This window comes from Dama dama, chromosome 17 (assembly GCF_033118175.1).
Source record: "Dama dama isolate Ldn47 chromosome 17, ASM3311817v1, whole genome shotgun sequence".
In the NCBI taxonomy this organism is placed as follows: domain Eukaryota; kingdom Metazoa; phylum Chordata; class Mammalia; order Artiodactyla; family Cervidae; genus Dama; species Dama dama.
The window spans coordinates 33,126,001-33,142,374 of NC_083697.1; the positions used below are offsets into that span (position 1 = coordinate 33,126,001).

Consider the following 16,374-nt stretch of genomic DNA (forward strand, 5'->3'; position numbering starts at 1 on the left):
ACTTCACATTCCAGGATGTCTGGCTCTAGGTCAGTTATCACACCATCATCATTATCTCGGTAATTAAGATCTTTTTTGTACAGTTCTTCTGTGTATTCTTGCTGCCTCTTCTTCATATCTTCTCCTTCTGTTAGTTCTGTACCATTTCTGTCCTTTATTGTTCCCATCTTTGCACGAAATATTCCCTTTGTGAAAGTTGTTCAGTTGTGTCTGACTCTATGTGACCCCATGGACTATACAGTCCATGATAGTCTCTAGGACAGAATACAGGAGTTGGTACTCTTTCCCTTTTCCAGGGGATGTTCCCAACCCAGAGATTGAACCCAGGTCTCCCACATTGCAGACAGATTCTTTTCCAGCTGAGCCACAAGTTCAATTCAGTTCAGTTCAGCCACTCAGTCATGTCCAACTCTTTACCACCCCATGGACTACAGCACGCCAGATATCCCTGTCTATCACCAACTCCCAAGTTTATCACACTCATGTCCATTGAGTCAGTGATGCCATCCAACCATCTCATTCTCTGTCATCTCCTTCTCCTTCCACCTTCAATCTTTCCCAGCATCAGGGTCTTTTCAAATGAGTCCGTTCTTCACATCAGGTGTATGAAGTATTGGGGTTTCAGCTTCAGCATCATTCCTTCCAATCAATATTCAGGACTGATTTCCTTCAGGATGGACTGATTAGATCTCTTTGCAGTCCAAGGGACTCTCAAGAGTCTTCTCCAACACCACAGCTCAAAAACATCAATTCTTTGGCGCTCAGCTTTCTCTGTAGTCCAACTCTCACATCCATACATGACCACTGGAAAAACCATAGCCTTGACTAGATGGCACTTTGTTGGTAAAATAATGTCTCTGCTTTTTATTATGCTGTCCTGTTTGGTCATAACTTTTCTCCCAAGGAAGGAGCATCTTTTAATTTCATGGATGCAGTCACCATCTACAGTGATTTTGGAGCCCAGAAAAATAAAGTCTGTCACTGTTTCCCTGTCTAATTGCCATGAAGTGATTGGACCAGATGCCATAATCTTAGTTTTCTGAATGTTGAGTTTTTTTTTTTTTTTTAATTTTTTTTCTTTATTTTTTTTTTAATTTTTTTTCTTTATTTTTTTTTTGAATTTTTTTTTTGAATGTTGAGTTTTAAGCCAACTTCTTCACTCTCCTCTTTCACTTTCATCAAGAGGCTCTTTAGTTCTTCTTTGCTTTCTGCCACAAGAATGGTGTCATCTGCATATCTGAGGTTATAGATCTTTCTCCCAGCAATCTTGATTCCAGCTTGTGCTTCACCCAGCCCAGCATTTCTCATGTTATGTTCTGCATATCAGTTAAATAAACAGGGTGACAATATACAGCCTTCACATATTCCTGTCCCTATTTGGAACCAGACTGTTGTTCCATGTCCAGTTCTAACTGTTGCTTCCTGAGCTGCATACAGATTTCTCAAGAGGCAGGTCAGGTGGTCTGATAGTCCCATCTTTTGAAGAATTTTCCACAGTTTGTTGTGGTCTACACAGTCAAAGGTTTTTGCAGAGTCAATAAAACAGAAGTAGATGTTTTTCTGGAACTTTCTTACATTTTTGAGTATGTAGCAAATGTTAGCAATCTGATCTCTGGTTCCTCTGCCTTTTCTAAAACCAGCTTGAACATCTGGAAGTTCACGGTTCACATGCTGTTGAAGCCTTGCTTGGAGAAATTTGCACATTACTAGTGCATGAGATGAGTGCAATTTTGCGCTGGTTTGAGGATTCTTTGGCATTGCCTTTCTTTGAGATTGGAGTGAAAACTGACCTTTTCTAGTCTTGTGGCCACTGCTGAGTTTTTCAAATTTGCTGGCATATTGAGGGCAGCACTATCTCAGCATCATCTTTTAGAATTTGAAATAGCTCAACTGGAATACCATCACTTCTACTAGCTTTGTTCATAGTGATGATCCCTAAGGCCCACTTGACTTCCCATTCCAGGATGTCTGGCTCTAGGTGAGTGATCATAGTATCGTCATAATCTAGGTCATGTAGATCTTTTTTGTATAGTTCTTCTGTTATTCTTGCCACCTCTTCTTTTTATCTTTTGCTTTTGTTAGGTCCATACCATTTCTGTCTTTTATTGTGCCTGTCCTTGCCTGAAATATTCCCTTAGTATCTCTAATTTTCTTGAAGAGATCTCTAGTCTTTCCCATTTTATTGTTTTCCTCTATTTCTTTGCATTGATCGCTGAGGAAGGCTTTTTCTCTTCTCTCCTTGGTATTCTTTGGAACTCTGCATTGAAATGGGTATATCTTTCATTTTTTCCTTTGACTTTAGCTTCTTTCTTTTCTCAGCTATTTGTAAGACCTTCTCAGACAATCATTCTGACTTTTTGCATTCCTTTTTCTTGGGGATGGTCTTGATTATTGCCTCCAGTACAATGTCAGGAACCTCCATCCATAGTTCATCAGGCACTCTGTCTATCAGATCTAATCCTTTGAATCTGTTTGTCACTTCCACTGTATAATCATAAGGGATTTGATTTAAGTCATACCTGAATGGTGTAGTTTTTTCCCCTACTTTCTTAAATTTAAGTCTGAATTTTGCAATAAGGTATTCATGATCTGAGCCACAGTTAGCTCCCTGTGATTTTTTTGCTGACTGTTTAGATCTCCATCTTTGGCTGCAAAGAATATAATCAATCTGATTTCAGTTTGACTATCTGGTTATGTCCATGTTTAGAGTCATCTCTTGTGTTGTTGGAAGAGGGTGTTTGCTATGGTCAGTGTGTTTTCTTGGCAACACTCTTTTAGCCTTTGCTTTGCTTCATTTTGTACTCCAAGGCCAAAGTTGCCTCTTACTCCCAGTATCTCATGACTTCCTACTTTTTCATTCCAGTTCACTATGATGAGAAGCACATCTGTGTGTTTGTGTGTGTGTGTATGTGTGTGTATGTGTTAGTTATAGCTATGAAATATATTTATCTTAAAATGTGACTTAAACCCCTGTTTTTAAAAAGCCAGCTTTATGCCATAGTTTTAAATTTTGTGGCATTAAGTATTTCATAGCCATTTAAAATGTGATTTAAACTTTGGTTTTAGAAATCAGTTTTGCACTTCATTTGTAAAGGTCATAGTGCATTATTTAAAATCCCAAAGTGAAAAAGGTAATTGTCATTTCAGTTAAGTTCAGTTCAGTTGCTCAGTCATGTCTGACTCTTTGTGACCCCATGAATCGCAGCACGCCAGGCCTCCCTGTCCATCACCAACTCCCAAATTTTGCCATTCCCCCAAAAAGGTCTGTGACTCTCCCTGGACTACAGGCTTAGTTTAAATCTCCCTTTTCATTTTTGTTTACAGTACTTTTGATATTCCTGTGAACTTCCTAAGTTAACTAAGTTGTGGGAGACATGTTAGGATCTGTTCCAGAAAATCTATTTTCAACCTATTGTATTCGGTCTTGACTTGCCTATCAGAGGTATAATCTACTCCATTATGTCTTGAAAGGATTCTTGGTTAATCATGTTACTAGGTATCATATTAAAATTGAAATCAATCTTTGGACCTTAAGGATTAGTTTCAACTTATAAAAATTGGGTAATTATATATTATAGATCATTCTTATGAAGTCCATTAAGCCTTTTTTAAAAAGCAAAATATTGCTTGCTGATACATTTGAGTATTTTTCTGGGGATAGTTTTCATAATATTCTCAAAGAGAACTGTATACTCCACCTCCCAACCAAAACGATCAAAGTCAAGAATTATTGCTTATTGCCAAAAAATGCCTTTATCTCCTACTAATTCAGGTAAAAAGTAGACAATCACAGTTTCTGTCCTACATGAGGCAATGCCATTGAGATAAGAAAGAAGCTATACCTATGTTAATTGCTATAAATGCAGGCCTCTTTCCTATATATGTATTCTTGATTTAATGCAGAATTTATTTATGGAATTGTCTACCTAAAATAGTCTTAAAACTGTGAAAGTTGCACATTATATTTTGCACAGACGGAGTACTGTGGTCACAAAGGTGGATTAAATGTATGATTTTTGCAATGGCACTGAGTAATGATTTGAATGTAGCAACATCAAAAATGAGGAAGGTTAAAGGAACCAGGTCCATATCTACTGAACCTATTTTTATTTGAATCAGTGTCATTTTAATGTGTTACATTGAAATATATTCTTTTTTGTGTGCTTTAATTTGCTAAAGTCTTTTAAGCTGTCATTGATTTTATTACCAAAAAGTGCTTTTGCCTAAGGCATAATTTAAGAATCTGTAGAGGTAGAAAAAAATCTTACCCAAATGATAATTACGTGCTTTCCTAGTATCTTGTTCTAATTATACTGTAGAAGTTTCATTATTTGTTGAAGGTGATATTTAAACTTTAACTTCTTGAAAAATAACCATGTTTATAACCAATGAAAAGATACTACTTAAGGAGTTAACAAATGCTTGGGGCCTTATCTCTGGTTATCATAATAATTTATATTTTCATTTTCATATTCTTCTAAAATGCAAACTTTCTTTTTTAACCATGCCATAGTATCTTGTGTATAGAATTGAGGTTTGTGGATTAGAATCATCGTTAGAGGAGAATCAAAGTAGTAAGAGAAATAGGCTTTGCTTTGAATTCTCAACAGTAAAATCATTAAAAATATCAACTATTTTCTTCTCCAGGAAAGTCAGAGATGAGTTTTGTGTGCTCTGTGACAGTTAAAATAATTATTTACTGACAAGTATTAAAATGTGTGCCCTGTGGCCCTGTCTTTCTCCTGATACTACCTGTTCCAAGGATGATGCTCCTCAAGGTTCTGTGTGCTTCTTTCCTTAGCCTCTACTACACTAATCATATTCTGACGATATCTGCACTTATTGCAGTAATGTTTCATCTTTACTGATTCTGTCATTGACATTCACCTAGTCATTCCTAGAACAATTGATATTTATGTAAAGAGGACCGCCAATGAACTACTCTTGGCTCCTGACTTGCCCAGATTCATATTTTCCGTCTAATGACTACAGTGAACCACCTTCTGCCTACCTCTTCTATCAATGGACTTAAAGTCTAATATAGTCTATTTTGTCTCCTGGAAAACACTGGTTTTCTCGTAATTGACTCTCATGTGGTAGCTTGAACTTAATAAGCACGAAACTGAAAAAATGTCATTCTGAGTAACTGCTGTCAATAAAATGTAAAAAAAATAAATTATTATAACTTACTTGGGAAAAAGGTGATAATAGTATTCACCCTGTAAAAGTAGTGTTTCTTTTATATTCCTGATTATTGGAAGTTATATTTAAAAAGTGCTGGCCTAGAAAAACTTCTGTTGCTTCAAACTGCTTTATTATTTTAAACATCCTTGAAATGTAAAATTAGTTTTAAGCACCCCTTTTAAGACAAAGGAAAGATTGTAAAACTTTAATGGATATTATTTCATGAAAAGTAGATAAAATTATGGAGGGAGAAGATATACCTGGTTTTAGCATTTTCTCTTCTTATGAAATTTTAAGGTGTCAAAGTTGACAGTCTAAATTATTTTAACTTATTTTAATGAAAACTGAAGAATTCCCAAGTGAGACTCCTCCTGAGAGATTTGTGTCTTAAATGGGATTACTTGGTTAAAAAATGAAATACAGTTTTTAAAGGTGATTTTCTTTAATATTCTGACTTCTAAACATCTCTACATTTAAATTCTACTATCATGTAATGTCTATCAGTCCCAAAAAGGAGAGAAGTCTTCTTAAACTTTTCTAGGAAATACACTGCTTAATATTCATATTAACTATATATTTCCCTATTTGAAAGTTACTAATTATTTTTGTATATAGAATAGCAAATGTCACAGCCACCATCAAATATTGAAATATTTTCCTCTTGAAAGAATAAACAAACATTTACACTTGAAAGAGAAGAGAGAGAGGAGAGAAGTAAATCTCCTCAATGTGCTTTTCACATACAAATGACAGTTTTTAATAGTACCTTTTTCTGTGTATGACACATAATGCTTTGTATTTGATCAAAGTATTTATCAATTTCATGATAAGAAGGAAGATGGGGATGTAACTTCTTACAAATACAAGGAATTTTATGTCATTTATTTTATATCCTCAGTTGCTTTTCTCTTAATCTTGTATTATTTCCTTTTGGTGGCCAAAATGTGACTAAAAAAGTAAAACTAAAATCAGACCACATATTTAGATGTATGTAAAAGTTGTTTATTTAGTTTCCTTTGTGAGTAAGTATACTGTTTAGTTCTGGAAGAATAAGCAGTCTAGCTTAAAATTATATTTTATTTCTGTAGTAGAAAATAGATGTATTGCTAAAACTGTATATTTATATGTATCTTTCTGATCTCTGTTCTGAGTGAAAGATGTTCAATTAGATTTCCTGGTGTAATAAATAGTTAATAATTACTTGCTGAATTAATGGATATACTGCCAGTTTATCCTGCAGTATTAAATTTTTATTTTCTTCACTGTTCTATGACTTTTACTACCTTCATTATTTTTGTGTGTATGTTTTAATTTATTTATCTTAATTGGAGGCTAAATACTTTCCAGTATTGTGGTGGTCTTTGCCATACATTGACATGAATCAGCCATGGGTGTACATGTGTCCCCCGTCCAGAACACCCTCTCACCTCCCTCCCCATGCCATCCCTCTGGGTTGCCCCAGGGCACCAGCTCTGAGTGCCCTGTTTCATGCATCAAACTTGGACTGGTCATCTAGTTCACATATGGCACCTTCCTTTCTGTATATTCAGGAGTTTGAGTTGAGTCCTGAGAGATCAGAGACATAGGTGGCCTGTGGTTTTTTTTTAATTCAATTTGAGTTAATATACAATATTATATTAGTGACACGTGTACATCTAGTGATTCAAAATTTTTAAAGGTTATACTCCATTTTTAGTTATTATAAAATATTGGCTGTATTCTCTGTGTTGTGCATATATCCTTGAAGCACATTTTATGTATAATGGTTTGTGCCTCTTCATCCCTGAGTCCTATATTGCCCCTGCTCACTTTTCTCTTCCCTCTGGTAATCACTAGTGTGTTCTCTTTTATTGGTGATTGTGTCTTTTTTGTTATATTATCCAGTTTGTTGTATTTTTTGAGATTCCATATATAAGTGATATCATAAAGTATTTGTCTGGGTCTGACTTACTTCACTTAGTCCACCTATGTTGTAAATGGCAAAATTGCATTCTTTTTAATGGTTGATTAGTAGTATTTCATTGTGTGTGTGTATGTGTGTATGTATGTATGTGGCCTGTATTTTTAAATAATGAGACATGTGCATTTTAAAGCATGAGACATGTGCTCGGGCTGGTGCACTGGGAAGACCCAGAGGGATGGGGTAGGGAGGGAGATGGGAGGGGGGATCGGGATGTGGAACACATGTAAATCCATGGCTGATTCATGTCAATGTATGGCAAAAACCACTACAATATTGTAAAGTAATTAGCTTCCAACCAATAAAAATAAATGGAAAAAAAATAATAATCTGACACTTATTAGACCTAATAAGATATTATATTATCTTATTAAAAATTGTAGAATCATTTTCATTTCAATAACCTGGAATTATTTTGTTTTATTAGAAATCTAGCAGTTTTCTATCTATACATTTATTTTCTTGATGTTCACTTGCCTAATTGAACTTAATTGTATTTAAGATCTCTAAGTATTTATAATTCCAACTATTTTGTATAATCTACTTGATAATTTGGTACAAGTAGCAGATAAGCAAGCAGACTTTCAAAATTTTTATTATCATAATTTGGCTAAACTAACTTTCAGTTCAGTCACGCAGTCATGTCCGACTCTTCGTGACCCCATGAATCACAGCACGCCAGGCCTCCCCGTACATCACCAACTCCCAGAGTCGACCCAAACCCATGTCCATCAAGTCGGTGATACCGTCCAACCATCTCATCCTCTGTCGTCCCCTTCTCCTCCTGCCCTCAATCTTTCCCAGCATCCGGGTCTTTCAAATGAGTCAGCTCTTTGCATAAGGTGGCCAAAGTATTGGAGTTTCAGCTTCAGCATCAGTCCTTCCAGTGAACACCCAGCACTGACCTCTTTAGGATGGACTGGTTGGATCTCCTTGCAGTCCAAGAGACTCTCAAGAATCTTCTCCAACACCACAGTTCAAAAGCATCACTTCTTCGGCACTCAGCTTTCTTTATAGTTCGACTCTCACATCCATACATGACCACTGGAAAAACCATAGCCTTGACTAGACGGACCTTTGTTGGCAAAGTAATGTCTCTGCTTTTCAATATGCTGTCTAGGTTGGTCATAACTTTCTTTCCAAGGATAAGCATCTTTTAATTTCATGGCTACAATCACCATCTACAGTGATTTTGGAGCCCAGAAAAATAAAGTCAGCCACTGTTTCCCCATCTATTTGCCATGAAGTGATGGGACTGGATGCCATGATCTTAGTTTTCTGAATGTTGAGCTTTAAGCCAGCTTTTTCATTCTCCTCTTTCACTTTCATCAAGAGGCTCTTTAGTTCTTCATTTTCTGCCATAAGGGTGATGTCTTCTGCATATCTGAGGTTATTGATATTTCTCCTGGCAATCTTGATTCCAGCTTGGGCTTCTTCCAGCCCAGCATTTCTCATGATGTACTCTGCATATAAGTTAAATAAGCAGGGTGACAATATACAGCCTTGACATACTCCTTTTCCTATTTGGAACCAGTCTATTGTTCCATGTCCAGTTCTAACTGTTGCTTCCTGACCTGCATACAGGTTTCTCAAGAGGCAGGTCAGGTGGTCTGGTATTCCCATCTCTTTCAGAATTTTCCACAGTTTATTGTGATCCACACAGTCAAAGGCTTTGGCATAGTCAATGAAGCAGAAATAGATGTTTTTCTGGAATTCTCTTGCTTTTTCGATGATCCATCTTAGTTAATATATATTAAGTATTTTTTTATTTGAGTTTTAAATGAATATTTGTTCATATTGCACTCTAATATTTGTATAAAGGTTACTAGTTAAACACAGATGTAGCAGGTTGCTAACCTGAACAACCTAATGTGTATGTACATATCATGTGAAGATTGCCTTTAGATCATAAATTTGGAACTTGAAGGGTACCAGAACATTACCTAATTTATTTCTTAATATGCTCTAGTTTAGATAGTAGTTTAGTACAGAGTAATTTCAGAACATAATACCAATTTGTTTCTTTGCATGTGATATACCTGTTACAGTAAGATCCCTTTTTAATTCTGACCTTGTCACTGCTAATTTTGTAAGAAAGAGATCCATCCTCAAATCTCTCTTCCACTCTGTGCAGGCTGGTAGAAGGAAAGACTGGAAATCTTAAAATTTCATGCATATACTTTAATTTTTCTCTTTATTCTGGGCTTATGTTAGAAAACATATTAAAATGTTAAATATATAATTTGAGAAAAATGGAAATTTCCACTTGGAAAATTAGGCCTATAAAATAAGTTTAGAGAAAAAGTAAATATCCATTTATAAACCTAAGTAAATTGCATTTGTCATTCTGATCTATTTCATCTAATGGGTAAAAAATGTTCTCAGCTAACTAGAAAATTGTCATTTTAAAAATAATCAAGAAAATAAAGCTATTATTTGTCAACCAGTGAATTTAATATACAAATTAAAAGGAGGAATGGTCATGTATCAAAAAAAAAAAAAAGAAAAAAGATAGTGGGTGGAATAAATGGATAAATATTCACTGAACCTTGAGACTACCAGCCTTCTTCTCTCGGCTTATTTTGAGAAGGTTGGAATCCAAGATTCTAATCTCCCGGGAGGAAAATAAAAGAGGCTTCTCTGAGGAACAAAACAATCCAAATGAAAAAGCAAAAACAAGCAATGTGTAAGGATACTGACTTCAAAGTTCTGCTACTGAAATGTCTGAACCATCATCTTGGACACAAGATTAGGTTGACAAGTCCCAACTATGCCCAGAGAACTTCTAATCAGCTTTTAATGTCCTAAGTAGAGGGACAAGAAATGAATGGACAAGAGATCAATGACATGTGAGTCCTTAGTCTTTGATAAAATAAAGGCGAAAAAAAAAAAAAGGAAAAATCTTTGAGGACACACAGATCTTTCAAGGAAAAGAAAAATTTAAATAACCCAATATTAACGATTTTGAGATAACACACTGCCCAAAACATGAGGGCACTTAGTGAACTTTTATTTTGTGAGGAGTGCTCGTGAGGACTGAGTGCTGTTACCTAAAATAAATCACATGCTTTTTCTTTAGTTCTTTCTCCCAGACAGTCCTCACTTTTTGACCTCTCCTCCAATTCAGGTTGTAGCATATAAAATACCAATTTTGTAGGTCAACAATGGTTAAATATTGGCAATTTCATATGGCTTGACCTAGTAGTATTCTTCCTGTGTATATTGTACACTCTATCAGCCAGACCATTCACCTTGCCTTTTAAAAAAATAAATTATATTTTTCAGAACAGGTGTAGGTTTATAGAGAAATAGTGCTGAAAGCACAGAGTTCCCATATACTCTCCCCCTACCCATACACAGTTTTTGCCATTATTAATATCTTACATATGTGTACATTTTTTCTTAGTCTTTCTTTTTTTTTTCCATTTATTTTTATTAGTTGGAGACTAATTACTTTACAATATTGTAGTGGTTTTTGCCACACACTGACATGAATCAGCCATGGATTTACATGTGTTCCCCATCCTGAAACCCCCCTCCCACTTCCCTCCCCATCGCATTTATTATAACTGAAAAAACCAATATTAATACATTATTATTAAAGTTTACAGTTCATATCATTTTCATTTTTTATATTGTACAATTCTATGGGTGTTTCCAAAATGAGTAACTCTACAGGATAGTTTCACTGCCTTTAAAAAGCCCTGTGCTCCATGTATTCATCCTTCTCTCTATGAGCTCCTGGCAATCATTGATCTTTTTACTGTGTATGTAGTTTTGCCTTTTCAACAATGTCATATAGTTTCAGTTACACAGTGTATAGCTTTTCACAATGACTTCTTTCACCTTATAACATGCATGCGAGATTCCTCCACATCTTTTCATGGCCTGATAGCTTATTTCTTTTTGTTGCTAAATAATACTTCATCTTTACTATATGAATGTAATATAGTTTATCCATTCACCACAGAAAGACATCTTGGTTACATCTTTTGACTCTTTTGGCTAATATGAATCAAGTTGCTATAAACATTTGTGTATTAGTTTTTCTGTAGATAAAAGTATCAGCTCTTTTGGGTAAATAGATGTGAGATTTCTGGATCATAAGACATGAGACAAGAATATATTTACTTTTGAGTAAATATATTTAGAAGTCAAGCCTGACTTCTAAAGTGGCTTTACCATTTTTCATTCCCATTAGCAATGAATAATGTTTATTGCTACACATTCTCACTAGCATTTGGTAGATTTTAGTCATACTAATAGGTATGTCATGGTATCTCATTTTAATTTGCAATTCCCTAGTGACCTATAATTTTGAACATCTTTTCATATGTTAATTTCTATCTGTGTAGTGTCCATTTGTATCTTTTTCCTATTTTATAATTCTTTTAAATGGTTGAGTTTCATTGTATGTTTTAAATACAAGTCCTTATTTATTCGATACATGTTTTACAAATAATTTCTGTCACATCTTTTCATCCTCCTAACAGTATTATCATAGAATAGATATTTTTAGTTTTTAAATGGATTGTGCTATTTATATTATATCTAAAATCATTGCCAAATGCAAGTTTGTCTAGATTTTTCTCCTATGTTATCTTCTAGAGGTTATATAGTTTTGTGTTTTACATTGATGTCTATGTTCCATTTTTAATTAGTTTTTGTAAAAGGTATACAGTCTGTCTAGATTAAATTTTTTGAATACGAATGTCTATTTGTTTCAGAATCATTTGTTGAAGAGTATCCTTTCTCCACCTAATTACCTTTCCTCCTTTGCCAAAGATAATTAAACTACGTGTGTGTAGAAGCATTTTCAGGCTATTTATTCTGTCCCACTGTATCTACAAAATAGACTTCTAGGATTTTGATTGCAAATGCATTGAATCTATAGCCTTTTGGGAAGAATTGTCATCTTACTAATATTATCTTTGTTGTTGTTGTTCAGTTACTCACTTGTGTCCGACTCTTTGTGACACCATGAACTGTAGCACGCCAGGCTTTCCTGTCCTTCACTATCTCCCTGAGTTTGCTCAAACTCATGTCCATTGAGTTGATGATGCCATCCAATCATCTCATCCTCTGTTGCCCCCTTCTCCTACTTTCAATCTTTCCAAGCATCAGGGTATTTTCCAATGAGTTAGCGCTTCCCATCAGGTAGCCAAAGTATTGGATCTTTCATTTCAGCATTAGTCCTTCCAATGAATATTCAGGACTGATTTCCTTTAGGATGGACTGGTTGGATCTCCTTGCAGTCCAAGGGACTCTCAAGAGTCTTCTCCAACACCACAGTTTGAAAGCATCAATTCTTGTTACTCAGCCTTCTTTATGGTCCAACTGACATCCATACATGACCACTGGAAAAACCATAGCTTTGACTACATGGACCTTTGTGAGCAAAGTGCTGTCTCTGCTTTGTAAAACGCTGTCTATGTTTGTCATAACTTTTTTTCCAAGAAGCAAGTGTCTTTTAATTACATGCCTGCGGTCACCATCTGCAGTGATTTTGGAACCCAAGAAAATAAATTTCTGTCACTGTTTCCATTGCTTCCCCATCTGTTTGCCATGAAGTGATGGGACTGGATGCCATCATCTTCGTTTTTTGAATGTTGAGTTTTTAGCCAGCTTTTTTCACTCTCCCTTTCACTTTTATCAAGAGGCTCTTCAGTTCCTCTTTGCTTTCTGCCATGAGGGTGATGTCATCTGCATATCTGAGGCCATTGATATTTCTCTTGGCAGTCTTGATTCCAGCTTGTGCTTCATCCAGCCTGGCATTTCATACTATGTCCTCTGCATATAAGTTAAATAAGCAGGGTGACAATATACAGCCTTGAAGTACTCCTTTCCCAATTTTGAGCTAGTCTGTTCTTCCATGTCTGGTTCTTTTGCTTCCTGACCTGCTTACAGATTTCTCAGGAGGCAGGTAAGGTGGTCTGGTATTCCCATACCTTTAAGAATTTCCCACAGTTTATGGTGATCCACACAGTATTACCTTGGGCTATTTCTCCGTTTATTTATATCAACTTTAATTTCTTTCATCAGAATTTTGTAGTTTTCCTTATATAAATCTTGTATATATTTGTTAGAGTTATACCTAAGTATTTCATATTTTTGAATACTAATGGAAATAGCATTGTATCTCTGATTTCTAATTCCAATAATTCATTCCTTGTATATAGTTAAGCAACTGACTTTTTCTATAAATTTTGTATCTTGTAGCCTTGCTATTAGTTGATTCTTTGAGATATTCTATGTAGACAACTATATTATTTTCCAGAAAAGGGAATTTTGCTTCTAATTTTTCAATCAATATTCCTTTACTTGGTTTCTTTTTACAATACAATATTGAATAAGGATGGTAAGCAGGAACATCCATCTCTTGTTCCTGATTATGTGAAAAAGCATATAGTTTCTCACAATGTTAAGATTTAGGGGAGTTTTGTAGATGTTTATCAAGTTCAGAAGTTTCCTCTTTATTCCTAGTCTGCTGTGAGTTTTATCATCTCTGGGCTTCCCTGGTGGCTCAGATGGTAAAGAATCTGCCTGCAGTGGAGTAGATCCAGATTTGATTCCTGGGTCAGGAAGATCCCCTGGAATAAAGGAATGGCTACCCACTCCAGTATTTTTGCCTAGAGAATTCAATAGACAGAGGCACCTGGCAGGCTTATAGACCATGGGGTTGCCAACAGTCTGACATGACTGAACGACTTTTCACTTTTTATCATGAACAGTCTAGATTTTGTTAAATGCTTTTTCCACATCTGTTAATGTGATCTTATGATTTTTTTCTTCTGGTCAGATCTTCTTATAAACATGTTAAAAATGGACATCCTTGCAATCACACTAGCGGTATTTACCAGACAGAATCTTTACCCTTGAAATGCTTTTATATGAACCTGATCTGTCAACAAGCCTGGTAATTATAAATAAGTCTAAAATTTATTGATTTATAAGGCAAAGCTCTCTTGAAAATGTCACTTAATCTGTGTAATTATGAAAATATAAAATTGAACTCTTTAATGACTGAATTGCGTCCTTCTGTATAAGTATTGTTTGTTGTGTATGCATCATTTAGAAACCCACATGTTTGTCTGGGCCAGGACCCATCATGTGACAGGGAAGATGGACTGACATATATATGCTGATGATCAGGCTGTTTGATGTACCTCAAGTCACACATTTCTTTTCCTCTGACCCAGGAATCTCATTGTTCTTGCCAGCATCATGAAATAGTAACCAGCTAACTAATTCACTTGTGAGTAAAATAAAATGCCAATCCATTGCACTTCTATTGCCTATGGTTGACTGGAGCTACTTAGTAGCCGCCACTTAAAAAAATCATCTTCTCTCCAGTTTTCATAGTCCCCACCACTGTGGCTCACTTTCAGTTGCCTCTTTTTATAATTAAGTTTTAATTTTCTTTTTATAAAATTAATGGGCATTGTAGACTAGTGATTTGCTCTGAGGACTCAATATGATTCCTGTATTCAATTTAAAATTTCCCCACATAAACCTGTATGTCTGTAGGCAAGCTATTTAAGGTTTCTGCTCTTTGGTTTCCCCATGTGATAATAATGGTGGAGAAAATAGTAATACTTTCTTTATGTTAGTTGTGAAGATTCACTGACTTAGTTACTAACTAAATTCTGCTAATTTAGTACACCAGGTTAATATGCTTAAAGTACTTAGAATTGTACTGGCCAGCTAGTAAATGTTAGTTGTTATTAATACAAACTTATTAAAAATGAGAAATAAAGGGGGTGATATTTAGTTCAAAATTTGAGAATAAGATATTATTTGTGGAATTTTTCTGTGTGTTTATTCAAAGTGTATTTGTATTGGAGAATCAATTTAGTAATATTCCAGGTAATTATTGCAAGATGGAAACATAAGATTAGATGGTCATCCTTGTAACAATAATTTTTGTAATTATTTTAGGTTTATGGAAGTATGCATTAGAAATTTAAATTTGGGCAGAAACTTAGAGTATCAGAAAGTTAGATATGATCTCAAAAAGGATAGCTTTCACAGTTCAAAGAGTACCTACAAATGTTATCAGAACATCCATTAATAGTTAAATGATAAGAGGAATAGTAGCAATGTTCCATTCATTCACTTCAGATTTGAAAAACAGAAAAGCTAAATATGATTTTATGTTTCTTCATGAATAAAAGGTTCTCAAGATACTTTCCATCTGTCAGTTTATGATGATGATAGAGGTAGATTAATCATTCATTTTTTGAGGCTCTAATATTGACTATCTTGGCCACATTCTTTTGTAAAATGACATTTTTTTTGAGGTTGGAGCTCTTTTGCATGTCCAGTAGAGAGCTTACTATGACCTATATAACTTGTGAAATGTGATAAAATAAACTTTCTGCATTTAACCAATAGGAAAAAATAGGGATAACTAATAGAAAGGAGTCCATAAATCCATAAAGCAGACAAATGTCTGCTTTATAATATTAGGAAATTGACCCTGAACATTTTCTGTAATATAGAATAAGCAAGTGTTTTATTATTAGTGGTTATTTAGAAAAATACCATTTGACTCATGTGATTCTTAATTCCATCATTGCTAAATTCTAAGGAGAATGTTAATGTCATCAGTACAGAATGGTACCAAATTGGGAAAGGAATACATCAAGGCTGTATATTATCACCGTGCTTATTTAACTTATATGCAGAGTGCATCATGAGAAATGCTGGGCTGGATGAAGCACAAGCTGGAATCAAGATTTCCGGGAGAAATATCAATAACCTCAGATACGCAGATGACATCACCCTTATGGCAGAAAGTGAAGAAGAACTAAAGAGCCTCTTGATGAAAGTGAAAGAGGAGAGTGAAAAAGTTGGCTTAAAACTCAACATTCAGAAAACTAAGATCATGGCATTTGGTCCCATCACTTCATGGCAAAGAGATGGGGAAACAGTGGAAACAGTGATAGACTTTGTTGTTTTGGGCTCCAAAATCACTGCAGATGGTGACTGCAGCCATGAAATTAAAAGACACTTGCTCCTTGGAAGAAAAGCTATGACCAACCTAGACAGCATATTAAAAAGCAGAGACATTACTTTGCCAAAAAACGTCCATATAGTCAAGGCTGTGGTTTTTCCAGTAGTCTTGTATGGATTTTGAGTGTTGGACTATAAACAAAGCTGAGCACCAAAGAATTGATGCTTTTGAGCTGTGATGTTGGAGAAAACTCTTGAGAGAGTCCCTTAGACAG

General features: G+C 35.1%; 1 protein-coding gene across 1 annotated transcript in view; it reads left to right on the top strand.

Annotated features, from left to right (window-relative positions):
- STPG2 (sperm tail PG-rich repeat containing 2) overlaps positions 1-15,910 on the top strand; it is a 355,392-nt gene extending 339,482 nt beyond the window's left edge. Inside the window, exon 13 of the mRNA XM_061164741.1 lies at positions 15,832-15,910. Within this exon, the coding sequence (XP_061020724.1) occupies positions 15,832-15,843 (12 nt within the window). The 3' untranslated portion in view covers positions 15,844-15,910. The remainder of the gene's footprint in view (positions 1-15,831) is intronic.
- The last annotated feature ends 464 nt before the right edge of the window (positions 15,911-16,374 follow it).